The following is a 22050-nucleotide window of genomic DNA, read 5'->3' on the forward strand; positions in this document are numbered from 1 at the left end:
CATTTTTGTCCCCATTCCACTACGCATTGGAGGTCGTCCTCTAGTGTTTCTGCCATGTCCTTGGATATGTGTTCATTTGTTTTCCCCTCATATCTGTTATAGAGAGTGGTGTCATCGGCAAATATACCCATCTCCGAAACAATATTATCAGGGAGGTCGTTTATGAATATCAGGAATAATAGAGGTCCAAGGATAGACCCCTGAGGTACTCCCGCATTTATGTCATATTGTTTGGGTGTATGTCCGTCGAGGACAACTTGGATTTTTCTATTACTTAAGAAGGATTTAATTACATTATGAATTCTTCCAGTGATTCCATATGATCTAATTTTCCTTAGAAGACCATCGTGCCATACCCTGTCAAAAGCCTTAGATATATCAAGGGCCACCGCTCTACCCTCCCCTGTTTTATCCAATGAACGGTATATACGTTCAGAAACTACAGTTAAGATATCTGCTGTTGAACGGGCTTGCCTGAATCCATATTGTTTGTCAGTCAGGAGTTTAGCAGCTGTTAGGTGCTGGACTAGGGCTTGATTAACTAAGGACTCAAATATTTTGGCGAAAAGCGGGAGGAGGCTAATAGGGCGATAATTTAGTGGGTCAGTTCTTTCACCAGAATTCTTGAAGACTGATACCACAGAGGCGGTTTTCCAGCAGTCGGGAAAACAAGATTAGTTAAGGCAATTAAAAACAATTATTGACATGCCGTTCACCATAAAGGTTCATCCAACTGACTTCCTACAAACATGCTAGTTTATTTTGGTGTCTTGCCCTATCCCCACCCCATTTGTGCTGATGAGGAGTTAATGTTAAAAAAAAGTCCATTGTCAATTATTATCAATATTATTTGTCAATATTATTTGTCAATATTATTATCAATATTATTTGTCAATATTAATTGTCAATATTATTTGTCAATATTAATTGTCAATATTATTTGTCAATATAAATTGTCAATATCAATTGTCAATATTAATTGTCAATATTAATTGTCAATATTTATTGTCAATATCAATTGTCAATATTATTTGCCAATATTGATATTTTATTTTGTGTTGTTTCTTCTTTTAAAACTGATTCATTATTTACAATTATTATTCTTTATCCTTAATATTAATATAGCTCTAGTATAAATATACCTATTGAGCTTATAATATATCTACAGTAGTGTGAGCACTGTTCTTTTAAAGTATTAATACATTAAACTTCGCTTTTCTAGACTTTCAGTCTAATTCCCTCTATAAATTATATATATATATATATATATATATATATATATATATATATATATATATACCGTTGTCTTATTATACAGACTTACTATTAAAAATAGTAGTAGTAGTAGTAGTAGTAGTAGTAGTAGTAGTAGTAGTAGTAGTAGTAGTGGAAACTTACTAGGTGTTCTCGCACAGGTCATCATCGGTGATTGCTCACTGATAGTAACTGGTGGTGTTTCTTGGATTCTGAGTGACAACATGTCTTCCTAGATTGCCAGTGCTCTTCATCTCTGTCGATAATGCAAATGACTTGATCGCGACAGCCATATCGAATTCTCGCTGGTAATGCTCATTGGTCTTCAATGGGATTTCGATGGCAATAACGCTCTTCAAGATCTTAGTACTCAATGCACTCTACCAGTACAGATTGGCTTTTTTATCATCCTTGAATCTTCATAACGATATCGTGTGGTGCCATTTTGGGAGTTGCAGGCCATTTATAAGGTTCCTTTCAGTTTCTTCCATGTTTTTGTTTTATTCCTGTTACACTTTCCACGTGACTGGTTGGTGTTTACAGTCTGTGTCAGTTGGTTTCCGAATTCTAGGATTTACCTGAAGATTTTAGTTCTTTCATAGCTAAAAATCGACACGGACTCTTCTGGTAATTTGCTAGGTGATACCGTACAATTGTAAAAAAATAAAAATAAATAAATAAATAAAATAAAACATATTTTATAATTCAAGAAAAGAAAAAAATTCCAGTTCTCGTCCCTCTTCTTTAGGCCACTCTGTTTTTCTTTCCTTCTCTTTTCTTTTCGTTTTTATATATTTAAACTCATGCTGCTAAGAAGAGTGGAAAAAATATGAATTTCTTCGATCAATGCCTCCAATCAGGTTGGTTGGTTGTTTTTGTTTTACGACATATCAACCCTTTTCAGGTTATTTAATGCCGAATCCAAAGATTTTGAAGAAAATGTTTTTAATAGAATATATTTGTTGTTTTCAAGTCGGTTTCTATTCAACCCATAGTTGGGACTCTAACAGGTACTACTACTCCGGATCAGAGTGGACCTGGGAGCAATGGCAATTAAAGGGTGGCTCCACACTCCCCAAAGCCCGCAAGCTGGGGCCTCACAACTGGATATAGTTTGAGGTCATATTCAGGACCGCCTGCAATCAGGCTCAAGAGATAATGAATGCACCCTGTAAGGATAGTGGCGCAATAATTGTGAGGCAAGGGTTGTGCAATGGATATTAAATTCTCAAGCATGAACCCCCGTTTAAATAGGCAAAATCTTTTCCAAATAAAGAAAACACATTTTCTCTGGCCAAAGGCAAACTAAAAAAAATTGCTCGTAAACCAATCCCGTTACTTTTCCGCCATATCCAATGCATCAGCATGATTTTTTTTTTCTTGTGTTGTTAAAAATAACTTTATTCTTCTACGGTTCTAATTATTATTTCCGGACGACACTAAGCGATTCTTTTCCCGGTCTTTCTCATCCTGATCAGCTGATGAGAAGCTGTTGGAAATGTCATCAACTGACGCAGACACAATAACATTGTTGTTTCGTCCATAATGCGTTGAGCTTAAAAGAGGACGACGATTTGAATTCGGAATGCTGACCGGACCGCAACGGTAGCCACCGCCGTTTTGGGTTAATTAACGGAACTAATTAAGCTAATGGGCATAAAACGAGTCAGGTTTGTTTTTATGCTAGTGGGAGTACCCGTTCGTGTCGGGCTTTCTCAAATGAAAATTTGAACATATAATGGTTGTCAGATGCAAGCAATACAGATCCGCAGCTGGTTAAAAAAAGCCAACTCCAAAATCATGATTAAGGTGCAAATCTGACTGTCCCACATGTTTACTTGGCTGCATGTGAATTAGAGAAGATAAACTGCAGAAGAGATTTGAAACATGTCTGTTTGAAGTTTCGACCACTCAGAATTCGATTTTTCCAATAAGCAATATGTAAGCTTCTTTAACTGTATGCAATTTGACCCTACAATGTTCTTAGTTTATATAGTATCTATCCATTTCCCCCTTCCCGTCTCTCTCTTTATATATATATATATATATATATATATATATATATATATATATATATATATATATATATATATATATATATATATATATTGTGTACAGAAAGTTGTTAGTTGAGACAGATCATTGGTACCGTCGGTTTCAAGCCCGATAATAAGGCCCGTTTAAGGTATCCTTATCAAGCTCTCTTCAGCCAATGTTCGGGCCTTATTATCGGGTTTGAAACCGATGGTACCAATGATCTGTCTCAACTAACAACTTTCTGTACACAAAATATAAATACGCTCTTACAATTTGGATTTTCCTTTTAATTGAGCACTCTGATGGAATTCTTTTTCTAAAAAAAAAAAAACTAATCATAATCATATATATATATATATATATATATATATATATATATATATATATATATATATATTTGTTACGATGTATCTCAGCCCTACTGGGGACGGTAGAGATCGGTAACGTAACGAAATATATATATATATATATATATATATATATATATATATATAAAGTTTCCCAGGTTCCTTGATAATGCGTTGTTATGGGAATGGGACAACCGTCTCGAAGACAACAATAAAATGAAATGTACTGGACAACGAAATCACATAAGAAATAACGAGGACAAGTATCGTCGAAAAATTAACAAACTTTTATTTATATAAAAAAATAAAATAAAATTCAATTCAATTCAAGAAAATTAAATATGTCGAACTAAATGAAATGATTTAATGATTCAAATTCTACCGAGAGAAAAATATATCAACAGTCAATGTTCACATAAAAACAAGAAATCGTCTGCTCAATTAGATACAGGTTCTAGAGTAAGAGAGAGATGTTGGAGAAACGAAAGTTTAGGTTGAAAAACTCACTGAATGTCCTTTGAAATGCGACCTTTCTTTTGTCTCTTTTATATATATATATATATTTATTTCCTGCAAATTGTTTACATTTGATTACGCGCGTGCAGGTTAGGTTTCGTACTTCTGCCCTTCAGATCGTTTACGTTTCATTACCCGCGTGTGTGTTAATTGCCCCAAGTATTTGTTTCTGAGGCTCATCGAAGTCCTTGATTTGTAGTAAATATTTCGCCGCTCCTTTGATCCTTCCTTCGCTGGGTTCATTCTTTTCTTCAGTCAAATTCTAACTTTGACCGCTGATCAAAATAGATTTTTACTGTCGCCGCCAACATCGGCTTGTGTCGTTGATATTTACCTCCGCGACGCCGCTACTACGCGGCCGTCGCCTTTCGCTGGCTTCGCCACCCCGACCTTCGCTGACTTACGTCTTATCGCTTTGAAGCACGAAGCTCCACTGACTGTTGACAACTTTTTTTAGTCCCTTCTCTCTTTTTATATGGTCTATCTCTCTCTTTCTCTATACAGTTTATCTCTCTCTCTCTCTCTCTCTCTCTCTCTCTATATATATATATATATATATATATATATATATATACGGCATCTCTCTCACTCACTCTCTCTCTCTCTCTCTCTCTATATATATATATATATATATATATATATATATACGGTTTATTTCTCTCTCTTTTCTCTCTCCTCTTTTTCTCGTCTATGAGCTTTCTTTTCTCTTTCCTCTTCCATCCTTCGTTCACAATACCTCTGTCTCTTCCTTCTCCTCCTGCTCACATGCCTCCTCCTCCCCATTTTTTTCTGTTTTGTTTACAAAATGTGAACTAGCAGACGAGAATGCATCTTTTGGCGCAAAGAATACACAGTAAATAAAATATAGTGAAAATATATCTCCTGTCGGCTAAAAATCAATAAAATAATAAATTATATATTTTAATAAATGTATCACAATATATATAAATCGAAAATGGAAAAGGAAGACCGAATTAGACATGGACCATTTTTAGCTCTAGAAATTTACTCACCTTTTTCTATTTTTAATTCGTAACGTCAATTTGTTTTATTCTTATATATATATATATATATATATATATATATATATATATATATATATATATATATATATAAAAGGGGACTCCCTCAGTCTTTGACAGACTATGGTTACCCACGAAGGGGTGCCTGCGCGTGAAAGTCTTATTGGCAGGAGGTGCGCAATCTCCAACCACACCTCTCTTGAGTCGACATTGTTAAATACCAGTGGCAAGTGAAGTGTACAAGACGACTGGAAACAAATGCTAAGATAAGTGGAGAGCCTAGAATTCCCAAATGGTCACCCATCTGGTATTAACTAGGCTCAACGTTGCTTAACTTCGGTAACCCGACGAGAACCGGCGTGTCAACGCGATTATGCTGTGTATATATATATATATATATATATATATATATATATATATATATGTCAGGTCATGTCATATGCTACTGGTATCATGTAACCCAGTACTACCTGCCTCATGGTCGGGTCACCGGCGACTAAACTGTTTGTTTGGTGAGGAGGGCGGCTAGTCTCTCTGGAGGATTAAAAACAAGACCTTCCAAAGGGCGAATGAACTCTTTTTCTGGGTCAACGGCCAACTAGCACCGTGTATATTTGTGTGTGTGTGTGTGTGTGTGTGTGTGTGTGTGTGTGTGTGTGTGTGTGTGTGTGTGTGTGTGTGTGTGTGTGTGTGTGTGTGTATTGGGGTGGAAAGGGCTCCCGTAAGCCATGGTGAAGGCAACCTTTCTAGGAGAAGCAAATCTCTGATTTAAAAAACCATAAAGCGGGAGACCAGTACCCGCATTAAGCTGGTCTGCAGTTTAATTTGTTGCTGGCTATCTTGCTCTTGCTTGTTGCTGGATCTCAACATTTTTAGCCGAGAGAGAGACTTAGCTGTCGTACAAAGCTAAGACTCTGTAACATCATCTTTGTATAGATACTCCCTCAGGCATTTGGACTCATGGATTTTAAATGTCTGAGGGAGTGGTACTCGTCTGACAAGACGTTGCAATCATCATATATATGTGTGTGTGTGTGTGTGTGTGTGTGTGTGTGTGTGTGTGTGTGTGTGTGTGTGTGTGTGTTCAGCTTTATAACTGGTAATCATATTTCATTACATAAAAGAGACGTTTTGGACTATTAATTCTGTTTTCAATCCTTTTCCACTTCTGAATAACGATGTTCACTTCTGGCAGGAACTGGCTGATGTAATCGCCATATTTGTCATAAGTTGGAGTACTTTCCAATTCATTCAAATTCATCGCCAGAAAGAGATTAATTTCACTGGTTTCGAACAAATTATATGACTTTTTTTTAATAACGTATATATTTATTTCATTAGTTTTATTCATTTTTTTTTAATAACTATACAGACATTTACGGATGTTATTACTATTAGTAAAGTTTATTTTATTAATAGTAGTTTTGTTTTTTTAGTTTTTATTGGTAATGCTTCTAGTGTTTCCAGTTTTCGTTTGTTCGAAGTATAGATGTGTTGTCAACTAAAAATTTTTCTAAATTGGGACAAGAGACAGGAATATTGATTAGGCAGGACGTTAAATATAGCACTATTGTTGGAGCGATGCATAGTTAATCTCCTCGACAATGTCGTCGTAGTAAAACCTATGTATATGGTGATTACATTAGCCAGTTCCTGCCAGAAGTGAAGGCAGTTATTCTATTCTATCAAATTTATAAGAAAGTTCTTGCAGTTTTTAACTTTTAAATTTAGATGAAAATATCTCAGCTCAAAAGTTTATTGATCGAAATAAGCACCATCAGAATCAACACATTTTTGCCAATGCAAAACAAGTGTATTTATGCAAGTAACATAACAATCTTGCGTTCTGTGTCGATGAAGTAGTTGAGGGCCTTTTTGATATAGCTTAGTTTTTTTAAGCATTTCTTACGTAGAAAGTTGTCGAGATGCTTGAAAAAGTGGTAGTCGCAAGGTGAGAGACCTGGAGAGTGTGATGGATGAGGCAGAGTTTCGTAGACCAATTTGTCCAACTTCTGCAGGGTTGGTTTAGCAACGTGCGGTCGGGCATTGTTGTGGAGAAGAATTGACTGTTGACTAATACTGGGTGTTGTTGTCAAAGTTTCTGATGCATTTCATCCATTTGTTTAAGTATTTTGCCGTAATGGTTTCGCCTGCATTCAAAAACCTGTAATCGATTAGACCTATCGTACAACCAAACAGTCAACATGATCTTCTTTTGATGTAACTCTGGCTTCAGGAAGTATCGTGGACCTCAGTCGTCCAACTACTGAGCTGAGCGTCGCTGATTGTCGTAAAGAAAACACTTTTCATTGCAAGTTACAACCAGGTCGAGAAATGGGTCGCTTTTGTTGCGTAAAAGAAGGGAAGATGACACTTCATAACGACATTTCTTTTGGTTGTCGACCAATACGTAAGGCACCCATTTATCAAGTTTTTTTTTTTTGTCTTTCCAATCTCTCTCAAGCAGTTGCTAATCGTCGATTATGTTACATATAATTCAAAAGCAAGTTCTCGAACAGTTGTGCGTGGATTGGCTTTCTTAAGGCTCTAAATTAATCGTTGTCAACATCCTATGCCCGACCACTACGCTCATCTTCTTCAAGACCGTTGTCGCCTCCACGAAATTTCTTAAAGCACCATTGTGTTTTGTTTGTTCAGTAATGGTTCCTGGGCCAAATGCTTCGTTGATGTCGCGAGCTATTTCAGCAGCTTTTTGGACTGGCTTGAATTGAAATGAGAAAAGTGTGCGAAGTTGCTTTTTTCTATCTTGTATTCAACGTAATGAAAAGAATCCATTATTGTTTTAAAACGATTGTAATTTTAACGATGCGATAGAGGAAAAAACGTTCTTTAAAATGATATATAAAGTAAAGGTATTATAACGAAAACTTATTTGAAAATATATTTGAAATCAAAATGAAAAATTCTGCAAGAATCCATTATATTTCGGGAAAAATTCACCCTTTCAAATGGTTGATGTAACGGATCTATTCAAAGTATACTAGATGGAAGAGTGGAAAAATGAATTCATTTTCCCGAAAATCTGGAAATATAATGGATATTGTCACAGACCACGCAAGTAAGACATTTGTACTTCATACAATTGACTTCATACAATTGAATAAATATATGTGTATATAGACACACACACACACACACACACACGCATATATATATATATATATATATATATATATATATATATATATATATATACTTATTGATTTGTAAATTGCCACTTGTTTTCGTCTTTCCTCATCAACACGCACTATATCCCATTCTTTGCATTGTGATAACCTTCTAAATCTCTTCTACATACCTATCCCATACAATGCTTCAAGCAAACTACATATCTTATATATATATATATATATATACATATATATATACATATATATATACACACACACACATATACATATATATAGTAAGTTATAAAATATATATGGCGATTAAGCTACACTGAATATCCCGCGTTTCATCCACTCTAGGATTCTTCAGGCTTATGCCTGAAGAATCCTAGAGTGGATTAAGTAGCTTAATCGCCACTTATATTTTATAACTTACTAACTAGCTCTACATATGTAGTGAGCACTGTTGAAGTAAGTTTACGCATAAATTTATACTTTCGTATATTAATTTCATGTGAGTAAACGAAGTAGTTATATATATGCATATATATATAAGTTTATATATATATATAAACCTATATATATATATATATATATATATATATATATATATATATATATATAAGTTTGTTGAATTATTTATTTATTTTTTTATTAGCGATTCCGTACTAATTTCTTTCTTTTTCGCTCCCTGAGCGTTTATTATAAGAAAGGAGTTATTTGCCCTTTGTTAATATTTTTTCGCCCACATTTTTTTAGGACGTATTACTTTTTTTATTTTATTTCATTTCTTTATTTTTTTTTAACATTATTTATTAATAATTATTACGTGCATAAAAGTAAGGTATTTATATACATGCATGATGAGTAAACTCTGAAACATGCATGTATATAGATGATTTACTTTTATGCACTTAATAATTATCAATAACTATATATATATATATATATATATATATACATATATATATATATATATATATACATATATATATATATATAATTATCAATAACTATATATATATATATACATTATATATATATATATATGTCTCCAGACATACAGTATTTTATATATATATATATACAGTTTTCAAAATATTATAATATATTATTAATTTAATGGACACTAAGCCGTTGTATGGTAATAATATAAGTGTAATAATTGAAAAAAAAAGAACACTAATATATATATATATATATATATATATATATATATATATATATATATATATATGTCTCCAGTAAAACTTTGTTTTACTCTAGACATACAGTATTTTATACATTATTAACATGTTCTAACTTATTAACTATTACTATTTTACGAATAAATATTACTATTAAGCAAACTGAACAGGTCCGAATTTACAATGGCATTCGAATGCTGACAAGAATTTTTTTTATATATAATTATAGTATTAAGTATTTAATTACTAGAATGTGGCAAAAGGTACTAAAGCTTAACAAAAAAACTATGAAACATGAAAAGTTATAATTAGGGAAACCTAAAAATTGCATTTATTAATCAGGTTGAGTAATTTGACAAAGTAATTATATAAAAAATTCAGAAATTATATAAACAGATATTCGTAAATCAATCAAAATATTTAAATTTAGCGTTATAAAACCATTCAATGAGCATTAATTGCAATTTTTAGGTTGCCCTAATTTTCATAAAAAACAAACGAAACGAAATGACACTTTACTAAAATGAAACGAAACGAACGAAACTTTATATTTTGTATAATATTTGCTACGAAAATCTGGAATCCCCTCTTTGTCCTTGCTCGCTACGCCCTTGATGTGCACTTATCTATGGTGCTAACTCGAACAGGAGAAAATTCATTTTACTTTATTGGATATTTTTCTACTTGAATATAACTGTCGTCTGGTATCCACAATTTCCAAATGAAAATTGTTTAAAACAATTATAGTTTCAAATGAATCCGTTGGATTTATCTTTCTCTGTTTGTAGTCGGAAGTGTTTTTGTCTGCAAATCTTTAGATACCTATTTGAAAAAAGCACTGAATTTTGAATATAAATTAATTTTTAAGGTGTCTTTGGGGTATTAAATTGTTAGGTGTAAGTACAGAATAGTTAACATGTTAAGAATTGCTTTCTTAAACATAACGTTATGATTTTAACACGGTAAGTGAACAGCAAAAACTAACACTTACGTCATTTTATCTACAGATAAATAGGGGAAAGGGGCTTTTTTTATTTTTGTTTTATTTTTGAAACGGAAATACTTTTGAAAAATATGCAGTATACTGACCGTGTTTAAATAATAACGTTAAAATGGAAGACGTACTTCAGATCCATTGCCAAAATCACTGGAAAAATAGTGAAATGTTCTACCATTCCAGAAAGTGCCTTACCCCCGACGTGCCTCTTCTGGTACAATAGTCAAATGCGCTCTAAAATGGAGTACTGTTGCCACATCTGGAGTGGAGGTCCTAAACGCACTCTTTCCTGCCTGAACAGGGTACAAAACCGTCTTCGAAATCTAGTGAACGATGACATTTTCGCTTCCTTACTTCCTCTTTCTCACAGAGGATATGCTACGAGTCTATTTCCACTCTAGTGTAACTTTTATGGCAGGTGCACGACTGATTTCTAATCTATGGTCCCTCCCTGTAAATCGTTCGCAACAAATGCTCGCTCAGCTGTAACAACTGCCAACATGACCTTTCACAACACCAAAGCCATCCTGATCGCCAGCATCCGTCGAGTATTCGCCGAGCTTCCGCCGGCGCTTGTGGAAAAAGGCATGCTCCCAGTTCTGAACCCGTACCGAGGCGGTGATTGAGACTGATGGTTGCTACATTGAATAGATGTCAGCTCTACGACACAATCAAGTTACCTGAATTGATTTTTTTTTTTCAATAAAAGTATGAAAATAAAGGGTAATCTCCAAAAATACCGTTAGGGCTTACAACATGGCTGCCAGAAGAGTCACGTGATCCGGTTGATCCAAAACATGAATCGCCGTATTACGAAACCGGAAAACGCAAATTTAAAGCAAACTTTGACAAACAAGCATAATAATTAAGTACAAAATCAGTTTTTCAATATCACTGTTTTAACTAAAAACAACCTAAGATTGTTTCTCAAAGTTTGCCTATTTTTATAACAGCATTATATCAACAAAAAATTAAATACAAACAAATTGTGATTGTTTGTCAAAGTTTGCCTTCAAGGCTGCGTTTTCCACTTGCACGATTCATGTTTTGGATCAACCGGATCTCGTGACTCTTCTGGCGGTCATGTTGTAAGCCCTAACGGTATTTTTGGAGATTACCAAATAAAGTTGTAGTGTTGTTGTTTTGCTTAGAGCAAAAACTTAAATCGCTCCACCCTGTACTTCCGTCACTCTCTATCTGCGGCTAAAACTAAACGAAAACTCCACGAACAGAGTTACTTTTTCTAGATCTGATCCCCTGTTGAACGCATTACCATTTGTCTGCTTCCTAGCTGACTATAACATGGCAGTATTCAAATACAATGTGAATCAATTCCTATTGAGTGGTCCTCTTAAATAATCAAGTTCCACCATTACTGATCATGTTGTCTCACCATCTACATAACACTTAATCGTTATCCTCGAGTGGCCTCTGTTCCTTGATAAGTGGTGACTTACCAAGTAACCTCTATATCACAGAAGAGATGTTGCGAGTTTGTCTCTGCTTTATCGTTATTTTCATGGAAAGTGTTCGACTGAGCTTCAATCTATGCCCCCCCTCGCCAAACTTTCACAAGAAACACTCGACTAGCTGAAAACACTATCAATAATTTCCCCCACTCTTTATCTGTGCCTAAACCTAAACATAGATTCCATCATCAAAGCTTCTTTCTTAGAACTGCACGCCTATGGAATTGTCTTCCGTTTTCCTGCTTTCCAGCTGTCTATAATATGGTTGTCTTCAAGTCCAACGTGAACAAGTTTCTGATGAGCCGTTCCACTTAAGTTAACAAATTTACCGAACTTCCATTACTATCGATCACTATATTGTCCTTTTGACTACTGTACACTCTTTAACCCTTATCCTTGAGTGGCCTATCGGCCTTGATAAGTGGTGACGCCTATGTAAAAAAAAATCGTAACATGTTAACTATTCTGTACTTTTACCGAATAATTTAATAACCAGAAGATATCGTAAAATTGCATTTCATTTGATAATAAAACATAAAAATACTCTAGCAGCATTCGTCAACTACAGAAGTACAAAATTCATGTTATTATTACTTATGAAATGCAATAAAGAACAGTTTTAAAATGCATAAATATTTACTAGCTTACAGCAAATTGCATTGTAAGCAATACCTTATGTGTAATATTTTTGTTACCAATTCAGAAAAGAACATATTGAAGAAAAAACAAATTAAAGTATCGATATATTAAATGAAATACTTAAATACCATAACATTACAGATTTTATAATACTGTAAACATGAAGTCCAAATAAATATTAGTATCAATATTTATAGGATGATCCCAAGAAGATCAAGAAAGCTCAGTATGTGAGATAGAGCAATCTATCTATATATCTATATATCTATAAAAGTGTGTCTGTCTGTCTGTGTACATTTCCCTACGCAATAACTCTGTCAATTTTTAGTCTACAGACTCGAAATTTGATATACAGAGTACTAAGATTTGGGAAAATCGATGTGATCGGTTTTCGACCAGAAATTTGGCTGTTAAGGGGTCAAAGTTCAACGATTTGACCTTTGAGAACTCTACCAAACTCCTCCGACAATCTGGGGTCTAAACACTTGAAATTTTAGACATAGGTTTATTGGTATCTAACTTAATAACTCGATTTGAGCCCAAAACAATAAATTTTAAGGGGTCATAATATGGGTCAAAGTTTAAAAAATTGACCATTTTTTTTTTCGCTTTTTTTTTTTTTTTTTTTTTTTTTGCTAAGCATACACCTCTAAACACCCGTTTGGCTGAAATGCTAGTATATCTATAAATGTGAACTTGTCTGTCTGTGTGTGTGTGTCTGTCTGTCTGTGTACATTTCCCTACGCAATAACTCTGTCAATCTTTAGTCTCCATACTCGAAATTTGATATACAGGGTACTGAGATTTGGGAAATCTATGTGATCGGTTTTCGGACAGAAATTTGGCTGTTAAGAGGTCAAAGTTCAACGATTTGACTTTTGAGAACTCTACAAAACTCCTCCGCTAATTTTTTGTCCAAACACTTGAAATTTTAGATATAGGTTCCTTGGGCATGGATCTAACTTAATAACTTGATTTGAGCCCAAAACGATAAATGTTCAGGGCTCATAATATGGGTCAAAGTTTAAAAAATTGACCGCTTTTTTTTTTTTTTTTTTTTTTTGCTCAACATACACCTCCAAACACCCGGGCAACGCCAGACTAAAATGCTAGTAATATAAATTCTGAATTAAATGATGTAGAATCACAACAAAATTTATTGTCTCCCTCTCTTTTATTTATGCATCATGGCTGATCAGAACACTATGTCTTGCTTAGTCATAAGATTTTATTTTCTTAGTTAAAAAGAACTACTTGATCAATTTATATGGTTTTTAGAATATGCTATATTCGTTCCATGACGATTACTTACATCATCGAGATTTTTCTGTATTTTTTTAATTAGGTGTGATTCTAAATAAGCACCCAAATATCAATTCCAACATCTACTCTAGTGTTTCTCCACTACACCAACTGGTCCTGTCACCACAACTACATACAATAATACCAACTACATCTACATAACGCAAGAACTCCCATGCCATCTTTCAATCTGACCAGCAACACAAATATCACAACATCACTCCATACATGATCTTGCTAGTTCGAATTGAGTTGTCTCCTTCTTATTGATAAATCATGGCTGATCAAAATATTACGTGACGTTTAGTCATAAAATTTGATTTTCTTAATTAAAACATTATTTGATCAATTTACGTGATTTTTGGAATATAACACCTTCGTTCCGTGACGAGTACGTACATCTTAAAGATTTTGTATGTATTTTTTTTTTTAATTAAGGGTAATTCCAGATAAGCAAGGAATTCTGGGAAAATTCACCAACGTTATTGCGAATAGTAATAAACGTTAGGTGCATTAGCGATCTCCATTATTATTTTTTTTTTTTACGTATGAAATACAGATAAAAACGTTTCGAAATGTGTAAATATTTACTATGTGACGACATGTTTCATTGTAAGCAACTATTACGTATGTAGTATTTGTTTTCTTACGAAATCGGAAAATCACTTATTGAAGAAAAAATAGTGTGTAAAAAACGAAATTGTATATTTCTTATTCAGTTTGGCGCTAGGCTTAGCCGTGGTTGTTAAGGAACTGGCCTCAGTTTGTATGTACATTGGCGATTGTTTCGTACGAAATTCAAAATCATGTAAAGACGTATAAAAAAAAAAATGTGTTTGAAAGCAAGAAAACGGGCCCATAAATGAGGTACGCCCTCTTCTTTGCATATACATTTGAATTGGTAGAATTTAATAGACTTTATCGGACTTATTTCCGTGGATGGAGTGAAATAATATAAATCCTATTTTAGTTTCGTAAATTAGTGAAATTGGAGCTTTGTTATTTTTTTTTTTTCAGAAGTTTTACGCTAACAATAATAGTTATGGTTTTAAAGTTTAATCCTTCAATTATATTAAGTTGGTGCAAAAATAATGTCGTTTTTTGGCGTTCAACTATGTATAAAAACCGACATTATTTTTGCACCAAGTTAATAATTCGGTCAACGACAATTTGTGCAAGTCCATAAACATTAATTTCCTTTCTTATTATTCCATTACGCCATTTTGCAGCTTCTCTTCCAATTTTCGAATTTTAATCATGTCCAATCACACTTCATTTCCTTTTGACGGATTGATTGTTGCTATTTCTTCTGATGAGGTAATGGCATAATAGATTCACTGATTGATATAATAATTAAGTGATTGATTTTGCGCTACGAAACAGATACTGTCAAGAATTGCATAAGTCAACTGAATTATAGGAATAAATTATAAGATGGTCAACATCATGAATTTTGGAATATAACTTTTCGTTATGATCGATTGTGTGTGAGTCACGTGATCAGGTTAGCTGAGTCATAGAGATTTGGTTTAGACTTAGAAGAGGACGAACGCCTTCACTGTTGTCTACTCCCCTTCACTGGGGAGTGGCGCTAACGTGTGTAGAACAACCACACAAGTCAGAGTTTCGTTTTCCATCTTTCTGCAAGACATCTGGAAAGTGAAATAAACTATAAAACCAATTCCTTGTCTTGAAGTGAAATGAATCTTCGTCCAAAACAGGTACCAAGTCTCCCCTCCAAGACGAGATGTTTCCAGATGGACCAACATCGACGACAGAGAAGGTATGTCCGAAAATACATGACATGTACCACACACACGCACACAGACAACGGCATATGAACATATTTAATAGACTGGCCATTAGACGATCACACACACACACACGATCCCCTTTATTAGAGATAACTACGCAACAAAGCAACCAATGAAGTTTAACGAGTTTAATTCAACGAGATATACTTTTCATTTGCTTTATTGCTTATACAAAAGCTCATTCACTAATTTCTGACTCAACTTTTGCATAAGCAATATCACCTGAAGAGGTCTGTGACTACTTGTAACTGGCTGGCCGAAACATACTCACGAATGTGTAGCGACATATTAATGCTTATGTAAACCAAATAAAATGTATGTATATATATATATATATATATATATATATATATATATATATATATATATATATATATATATTGTTAAGTTTTGTGTGTCTAGAGGTATCTACTGCAACATATATATATTATTAAATTAAAAAAAAGTGACGAGAAAACAGAGAATGGAATTAAAAAGAAAATAAATTTATTGTAAATAAAAGTAAAAGTAACGAAAACTTTTTTACAGTAAACAAAATGATCTAACGGAGACAAATGAAGGTCTTTGTTCTGACAATTACCATGAGTTAAAAATATTTAAATAACATTCACGGATATATTTACTTTGGTCAGTATCAAAATTCAGGAAAACCTATATTTACCAATATGTTTTCCGTTGTGGATTGTTTGCAGTGGGTTATTTGGTTTGACATTTATATGCTTATTTACGACCGAGGTTTATTTCAGTTTCTCGTTACTGGCCGAAGTTGATTCATTTTAGCAAGAAAATCGCCCCAAGTTCGCGTCCCTTTCATCTGGTGTACGAATCAATAACTGGTTTTACAAACACATATACTTCTATTTATAATAGATAGAGAATGTTCCACATATACTTCTATTTATAATAGATAGAGAATGTTCCACATATACTTCTATTTATAATAGATAGAGAATGTTCCACATATATTTCTATTTATAATAGATAGAGAATGTTCCACATATACTTCTATTTATAATAGATAGAGAATGTTCCACATATACTTCTATTTATAATAGATAGAGAATGTTCCAGGAACCTTCTGGAACCAACGAAAACAGAATACCTTTTTCAGTTATATTTTAAAATCTCTAGAAATGCTTAAAAGCATATTTTCATTTTTTAATATTAAAGCAATATTATTTATGTTATCTTATATATCATTTTAATTTATTAACATTTATTTTTGTATTATATTTTATATTTCATTTTATCACATAATATTTCCAGTGCTATTATTTTATTATAATATTTTCTCTTTCTCCTCTCTGAATATTTGGTCTACAGAGTTGAAATTTGATATATAGGGTAGTTGGACCTTGGAACGCTTTCAGTTTTATTTTCGATTTGGTTTTTAGTCGGTGAAATAACTGCTAGGGGTCAAAATTTTTTAAAATAGCCTTGGCCTATCGTAAGTCAACTTACTCCAATCCCTCGTCCCCCCACGCCAATCTTTCACGTGAAACACCCGTCTGGCTGAAACTACTGTCAATAATTTCCCCCACTCTTTATCTGTGCCTAAATCCAAATGTAGATTCGATGAGCAAAGCTTCTTTCTTAGAACTGCACGCCAGTGGAACTTTCTGCCGCTTGCCTGTTTCTCACCTGACTACAACTTGGACGTCTTAAAGTCCAACATAAACAAACTCCTGACAAATCGCCCCCTTAAGTAAGACACTCTATCAAAACCCCCAATACTAATGATTACTACAATACTATCTCATTGATTACTGTACACGCAATAACCCTTATCCCTGAGTGGCCTTCGGGCCTTGATAACTGGTGATCCCCATGTAAAAAAACAAAAAAACACTCGTTTTTTTTGTTTTTTTTTTCTGCGCATTTGCTAATTAAAACTTTCAAACGTTATTTTTGCCGTTTTCGTATAACTATTGATGTGTACCATACGCTAACGGCTAATGCTGAAGAGCTATGTTTTGGTTTCAATTCTAGCTGATGGCACACTTGTCATTTATTTTTACTTTTGAAATCGACACTTTATATTAGGTTTGTTGGTTGTTTTTGTTTTATGGTTAATTAATGTTTTAAGGGTTAATTAATTTACGGGTTATTTAATGCTGAATCTAGCTATTTTGAAGAAAAATGTTGTAATAAATTTTTTGATTTTTTTTTTTTTTTTTTTTCAAGTCGGTTTCTATTTAACTCATAGTTGGGACCCTAACAGGTACTAGCACTCCGGGTCAGAATGGACCTGGGAGCAATGGCAATTAAAGGATGGCTCCACACTCCCCAAAGCCCGCAAGCTGGGACCTCACCATCGGATATAGTTTAAGGTCATATCCAGGACCTATATATTAGGTACAATATAATATTCGATGCAGAATTGGTTCTGTGATATTAAATACGAAATCTGCATGAATTAAAATAAAGTATTTTAGCGTATTTTATGATATACATGTAAGTATAAAGATACCAGCAGACCGCCCAGCATTGCCCGATCATAAAGTACGCTTGAATACATTTTATTTAATCCGGATTTTATATTTATTATTATGTAGTCAATTCCCTATTGATTATCGTATTGTATCTAATAGATTAGTGATTTCAAAAGTAAAAAGAAAATATGATTTGGCTGCTATCAGCTAGAATTGAAACGAAGAACATTCTGTCAGTGGAGGAGAAATCCTTCACGACTGAGACAATTTTTATTTTTGTTCCTTTTCTCCACGTTAAAAAACGACCCTGGTGTCTAACTCTGTCCCGTGGGGAGCCACTGTAAATAGGAACTTTAACGCATAAATGTATGTATATGCGCATGCGTACAAGTACACGTTAAAACGACTTCCGCCAGTCAAATTCCATTTTTTTTTTTTTTTTTTTTTTTTTTGCAATTTTGATTCGTAAGTAGTTATTTCTAGGAGGAGATACAGTTTGATAAAATGGAGACAGACTGACACACACACACATACATAGGGAGTTTTATATATTAGATTATTATTATTATTATTATTTGAATATTTATTTTAATAGTAAAGGAAAAATCAATATTATTTATATATTCATCGGCGTTTTCTCTTTATAAAATGAGATGCGATTTTGACTTCTAACGACTATGGTTCATTTGATATTCTTTTTCACGTCAAAATCGCACCATACATTTTTTGTTTAAGTTCAACGTCTATCTGTCGTTCGAAAAAAATCCGTAATTCCATGTCAGAAACGCATTATTTTATTCGTTCAAAAAGTAACAAATCTTTCCACATCACAACTGCACAAAATATTTACAAATATTATACTATTATACAGCATTTTATTATTTCAATCAATCAACCCGAGGAAATCTTAAAATAAAGTCGAAATAACGACGAAACGTTGATGAATTTTGGGGTTCCCTTATTCATTTGCTGGCATGTTGGAATATTATTTTCATAATTTCCATATTTTTCATAATTTTCATACTTTTCATAATTTTCAAAATACAGGAACATATAAAAACATGTAGCAACATCGACTTATGCAATATAGCCTGACGAATACTCAGAAGGATGAAACACGAAAAGTCTGTAGCTAAATTGTCATATACATTTTCAAATTATATATATATATATATATATATATATATATATATATATATATATATATATATATATATATATATATATATATATATATAGTTTTCCGGTGGGAAGATAATATATATATATATATATATATATATATATATATATATATATATATATATATATAAAATATATTTTAGTCATCGACATACAGACCTGTTTCGTTGTTTCACAACTCATCAGTGCCGCTAGACTAACACCTCTCCCAAGCCGAGGATCGAACCTAGAACCGTCGTGAAGACAGTCGGAAGTCCTACCCCTTGACTACGGAATCGGTGGCCGAAATTAACCTGTCCGAACGATTATTTAAATAAACATCCGTCCGCTACTCGTAGAGGGCTCAAACGTTTGTTTGTAAACAAATCGCGAGCTTCACATATATATATATAGTTTTCCGGTGGGAAGATATCCAAAAATTGAAAATAATTGAATTTCAACAAGGTCCGTTGATAGTGCTCGATTATAAGATAGCAAGTTATATTTTTTATTTTTTATGTAAATACAGTCATATCTTGCTACGATGTGCAGACCGTTTCAATCATATTATATATCATCAGGCAAGAAAAATTAAGGTCCAAAAACCGAAAAGATTCAATACCTTGTAAAATTTTGAATAGAAAAGATTCGCCATGAGTGGCGATGAGCAAAATTAGAGTTCTTATCTAATATATATATATATATATATATATATATATATATATATGTATATATATACATATGTATATATATATATATACATATATATATATATATATATATATAGTAATATGATTGATAATTTAAAATTCACATTAGAATTAAAAAAAAAAAATATATATATATATATATATGTATATATATACATATATATATATATATATATATATATTTAGTAATATGATTGATAATTTAAAATTCACATTAGAATTAAAAAAAAATATATATATATATATATATGTATATATATATATATATATATATATATATATATATATTTAGTAATATGATTGATAATTTAAAATTCACATTAGAATTAAAAATTTAAAATCTGTTTCATGAGACGGAACAACAAAGTCAATAATTTGTACGATCGTTTCGGAAACGATGTTTTTATTGTGATAGACATTAATCCACGGACAATAATTTTGACATACAGTTTTTTTTAAACAAAGTCTCCTCATCAGCAAAAGTATTGGGGTGGGTTTTTTTTTATAAATAATATTTAAAAATATAATGCGCACAGATAGGGAAAACCATACAAGATTAAAAGATCCATTGAGTGTTGGTATATAAATAAATAAATAAATAAATAAATAAAATGTTTGCACAACAGTATTGCTTCCAACAAAACTGTCATCAAATGGTGACTCTGGCTTCAGGCAGGGTTTCGGATCTCAAACATCATTACCACTAACCCTCAGCGCCTCAGCAGTATTCAATCAAATTATAACCCACATTATTGACTCTTACGCACAGAAACTATCTTATATAATTCATAATGATCGGCTAATTAGTTTAAGAGTAAATCCTATGCATAAAATTACATAACGATATACACATACATAACTACACGCGCGCGTGCACGCGTGTTGTAGTCGATGTTTACACATTGACGTACAAAATCAAAATGCATAAATGCGTTTATACGTCTGCGCATACACTATCCTGAATAAAAACAAATAATTATATTTTGAACCAATCAGAAAATTTTCTGAATTTATTTGAAATAGTCTTTCTAAATCTTTTAAAAGCCAGAGTATTCGTCAATAAACCAGTGGAACCCAGTTAATCCGAGTCTACGGACTGGTGTCGCCCGACGCCCAACTGTGGGCGCTAATCTCTGCAACATTTCTCTCCACTCACGCACGCAAACGTTATCGAAAACACACACACACACACACACACACACACACACACACACACAGCTCATCACATTGTCGTCTGTCAATCTATACAAACTTTATTCATTGAAATATTTCCCATCCATCTTACTGAAATATTTTACTAATACAAAAACAAAACATTATTGACTCTTAAAAACAACTTTCAATGAATTATAATTTATAAAAATTAAAAGAAAAGTTTTGAATACAATTTTCGTGTCCTCTGAAATGCACGGCTCATAATTAATCGATCTAGACTTATTTTTTTTTTTTTTTTTTTTTTTATTATTACATTTTCACCCCAAACAAGGCACATTGCCACTTTGGTGTAGGGGGCTACTATCAGGGGAAACATCTACTGGGGCACTATGTAGGGATTAGGGCAGCGAGATGTTGGTTCACGTTGCACTTGAACTTATGCATGTCAGTACAGTTGGGGAAGCAGTGACCTGGAATGGAAGTCCAAAGTCTTGCAGTTCTGGGGAAGAAACTATTGGAGTAGAAAGATCTTTTACATCTAGGGATCTCTACAGTGTGGGGGTGGGATTTTGCAGCTTGTCGGGTCTGTCGAGGGTGTTCACGTCGTGGGGGCACAAGTGCTTGCAGTTCTTCAGAGCATTCACCATTATAATACTTGTAGAACAGGCAGAGGGATGCAACGTTTCGACGATGGGACAGAGGCTGAAGTTTTGATGCCAGTTTAGGGCCTATCAGATTTGCGACTCTCTTTTGAACCCTGTCAAGGAGAGAGAGACTAGTAGCCGATGCACCGGCCCAAATATGACAGCAATACTCCATACATGGGCGAATAGTGGCCTTATAGAGGTACAGGATACTTTCGGGTGTTAGAAGTTTT

General features: G+C 33.2%; 1 protein-coding gene across 9 annotated transcripts in view; it reads left to right on the top strand.

Moving 5' to 3' along the window:
- The window catches only part of LOC145256500 (soluble guanylate cyclase 88E-like), a 957444-nt gene that overhangs the window by 666857 nt on the left and 268537 nt on the right, over positions 1-22050 (top strand). Inside the window, exon 1 of one of the 9 annotated variants that reach the window (XM_080115463.1) lies at positions 14589-14768. The exons of 7 other annotated variants lie outside the window; for them this stretch is intronic. In XM_080115463.1, coding sequence (XP_079971589.1) covers positions 14764-14768 — 5 coding nt within the window. In that variant the 5' untranslated portion in view covers positions 14589-14763. Of the gene's footprint in view, positions 1-14588; positions 14769-14796; positions 15685-22050 lie in introns of those variants that run through there. One more of the 9 variants, XM_080115455.1, reaches the window with a different exon arrangement.

The sequence above is a fragment of the Euprymna scolopes genome, chromosome 32, assembly GCF_053919585.1.
Source record: "Euprymna scolopes isolate OS-2025 chromosome 32, ASM5391958v1, whole genome shotgun sequence".
Taxonomy (NCBI): domain Eukaryota; kingdom Metazoa; phylum Mollusca; class Cephalopoda; order Sepiida; family Sepiolidae; genus Euprymna; species Euprymna scolopes.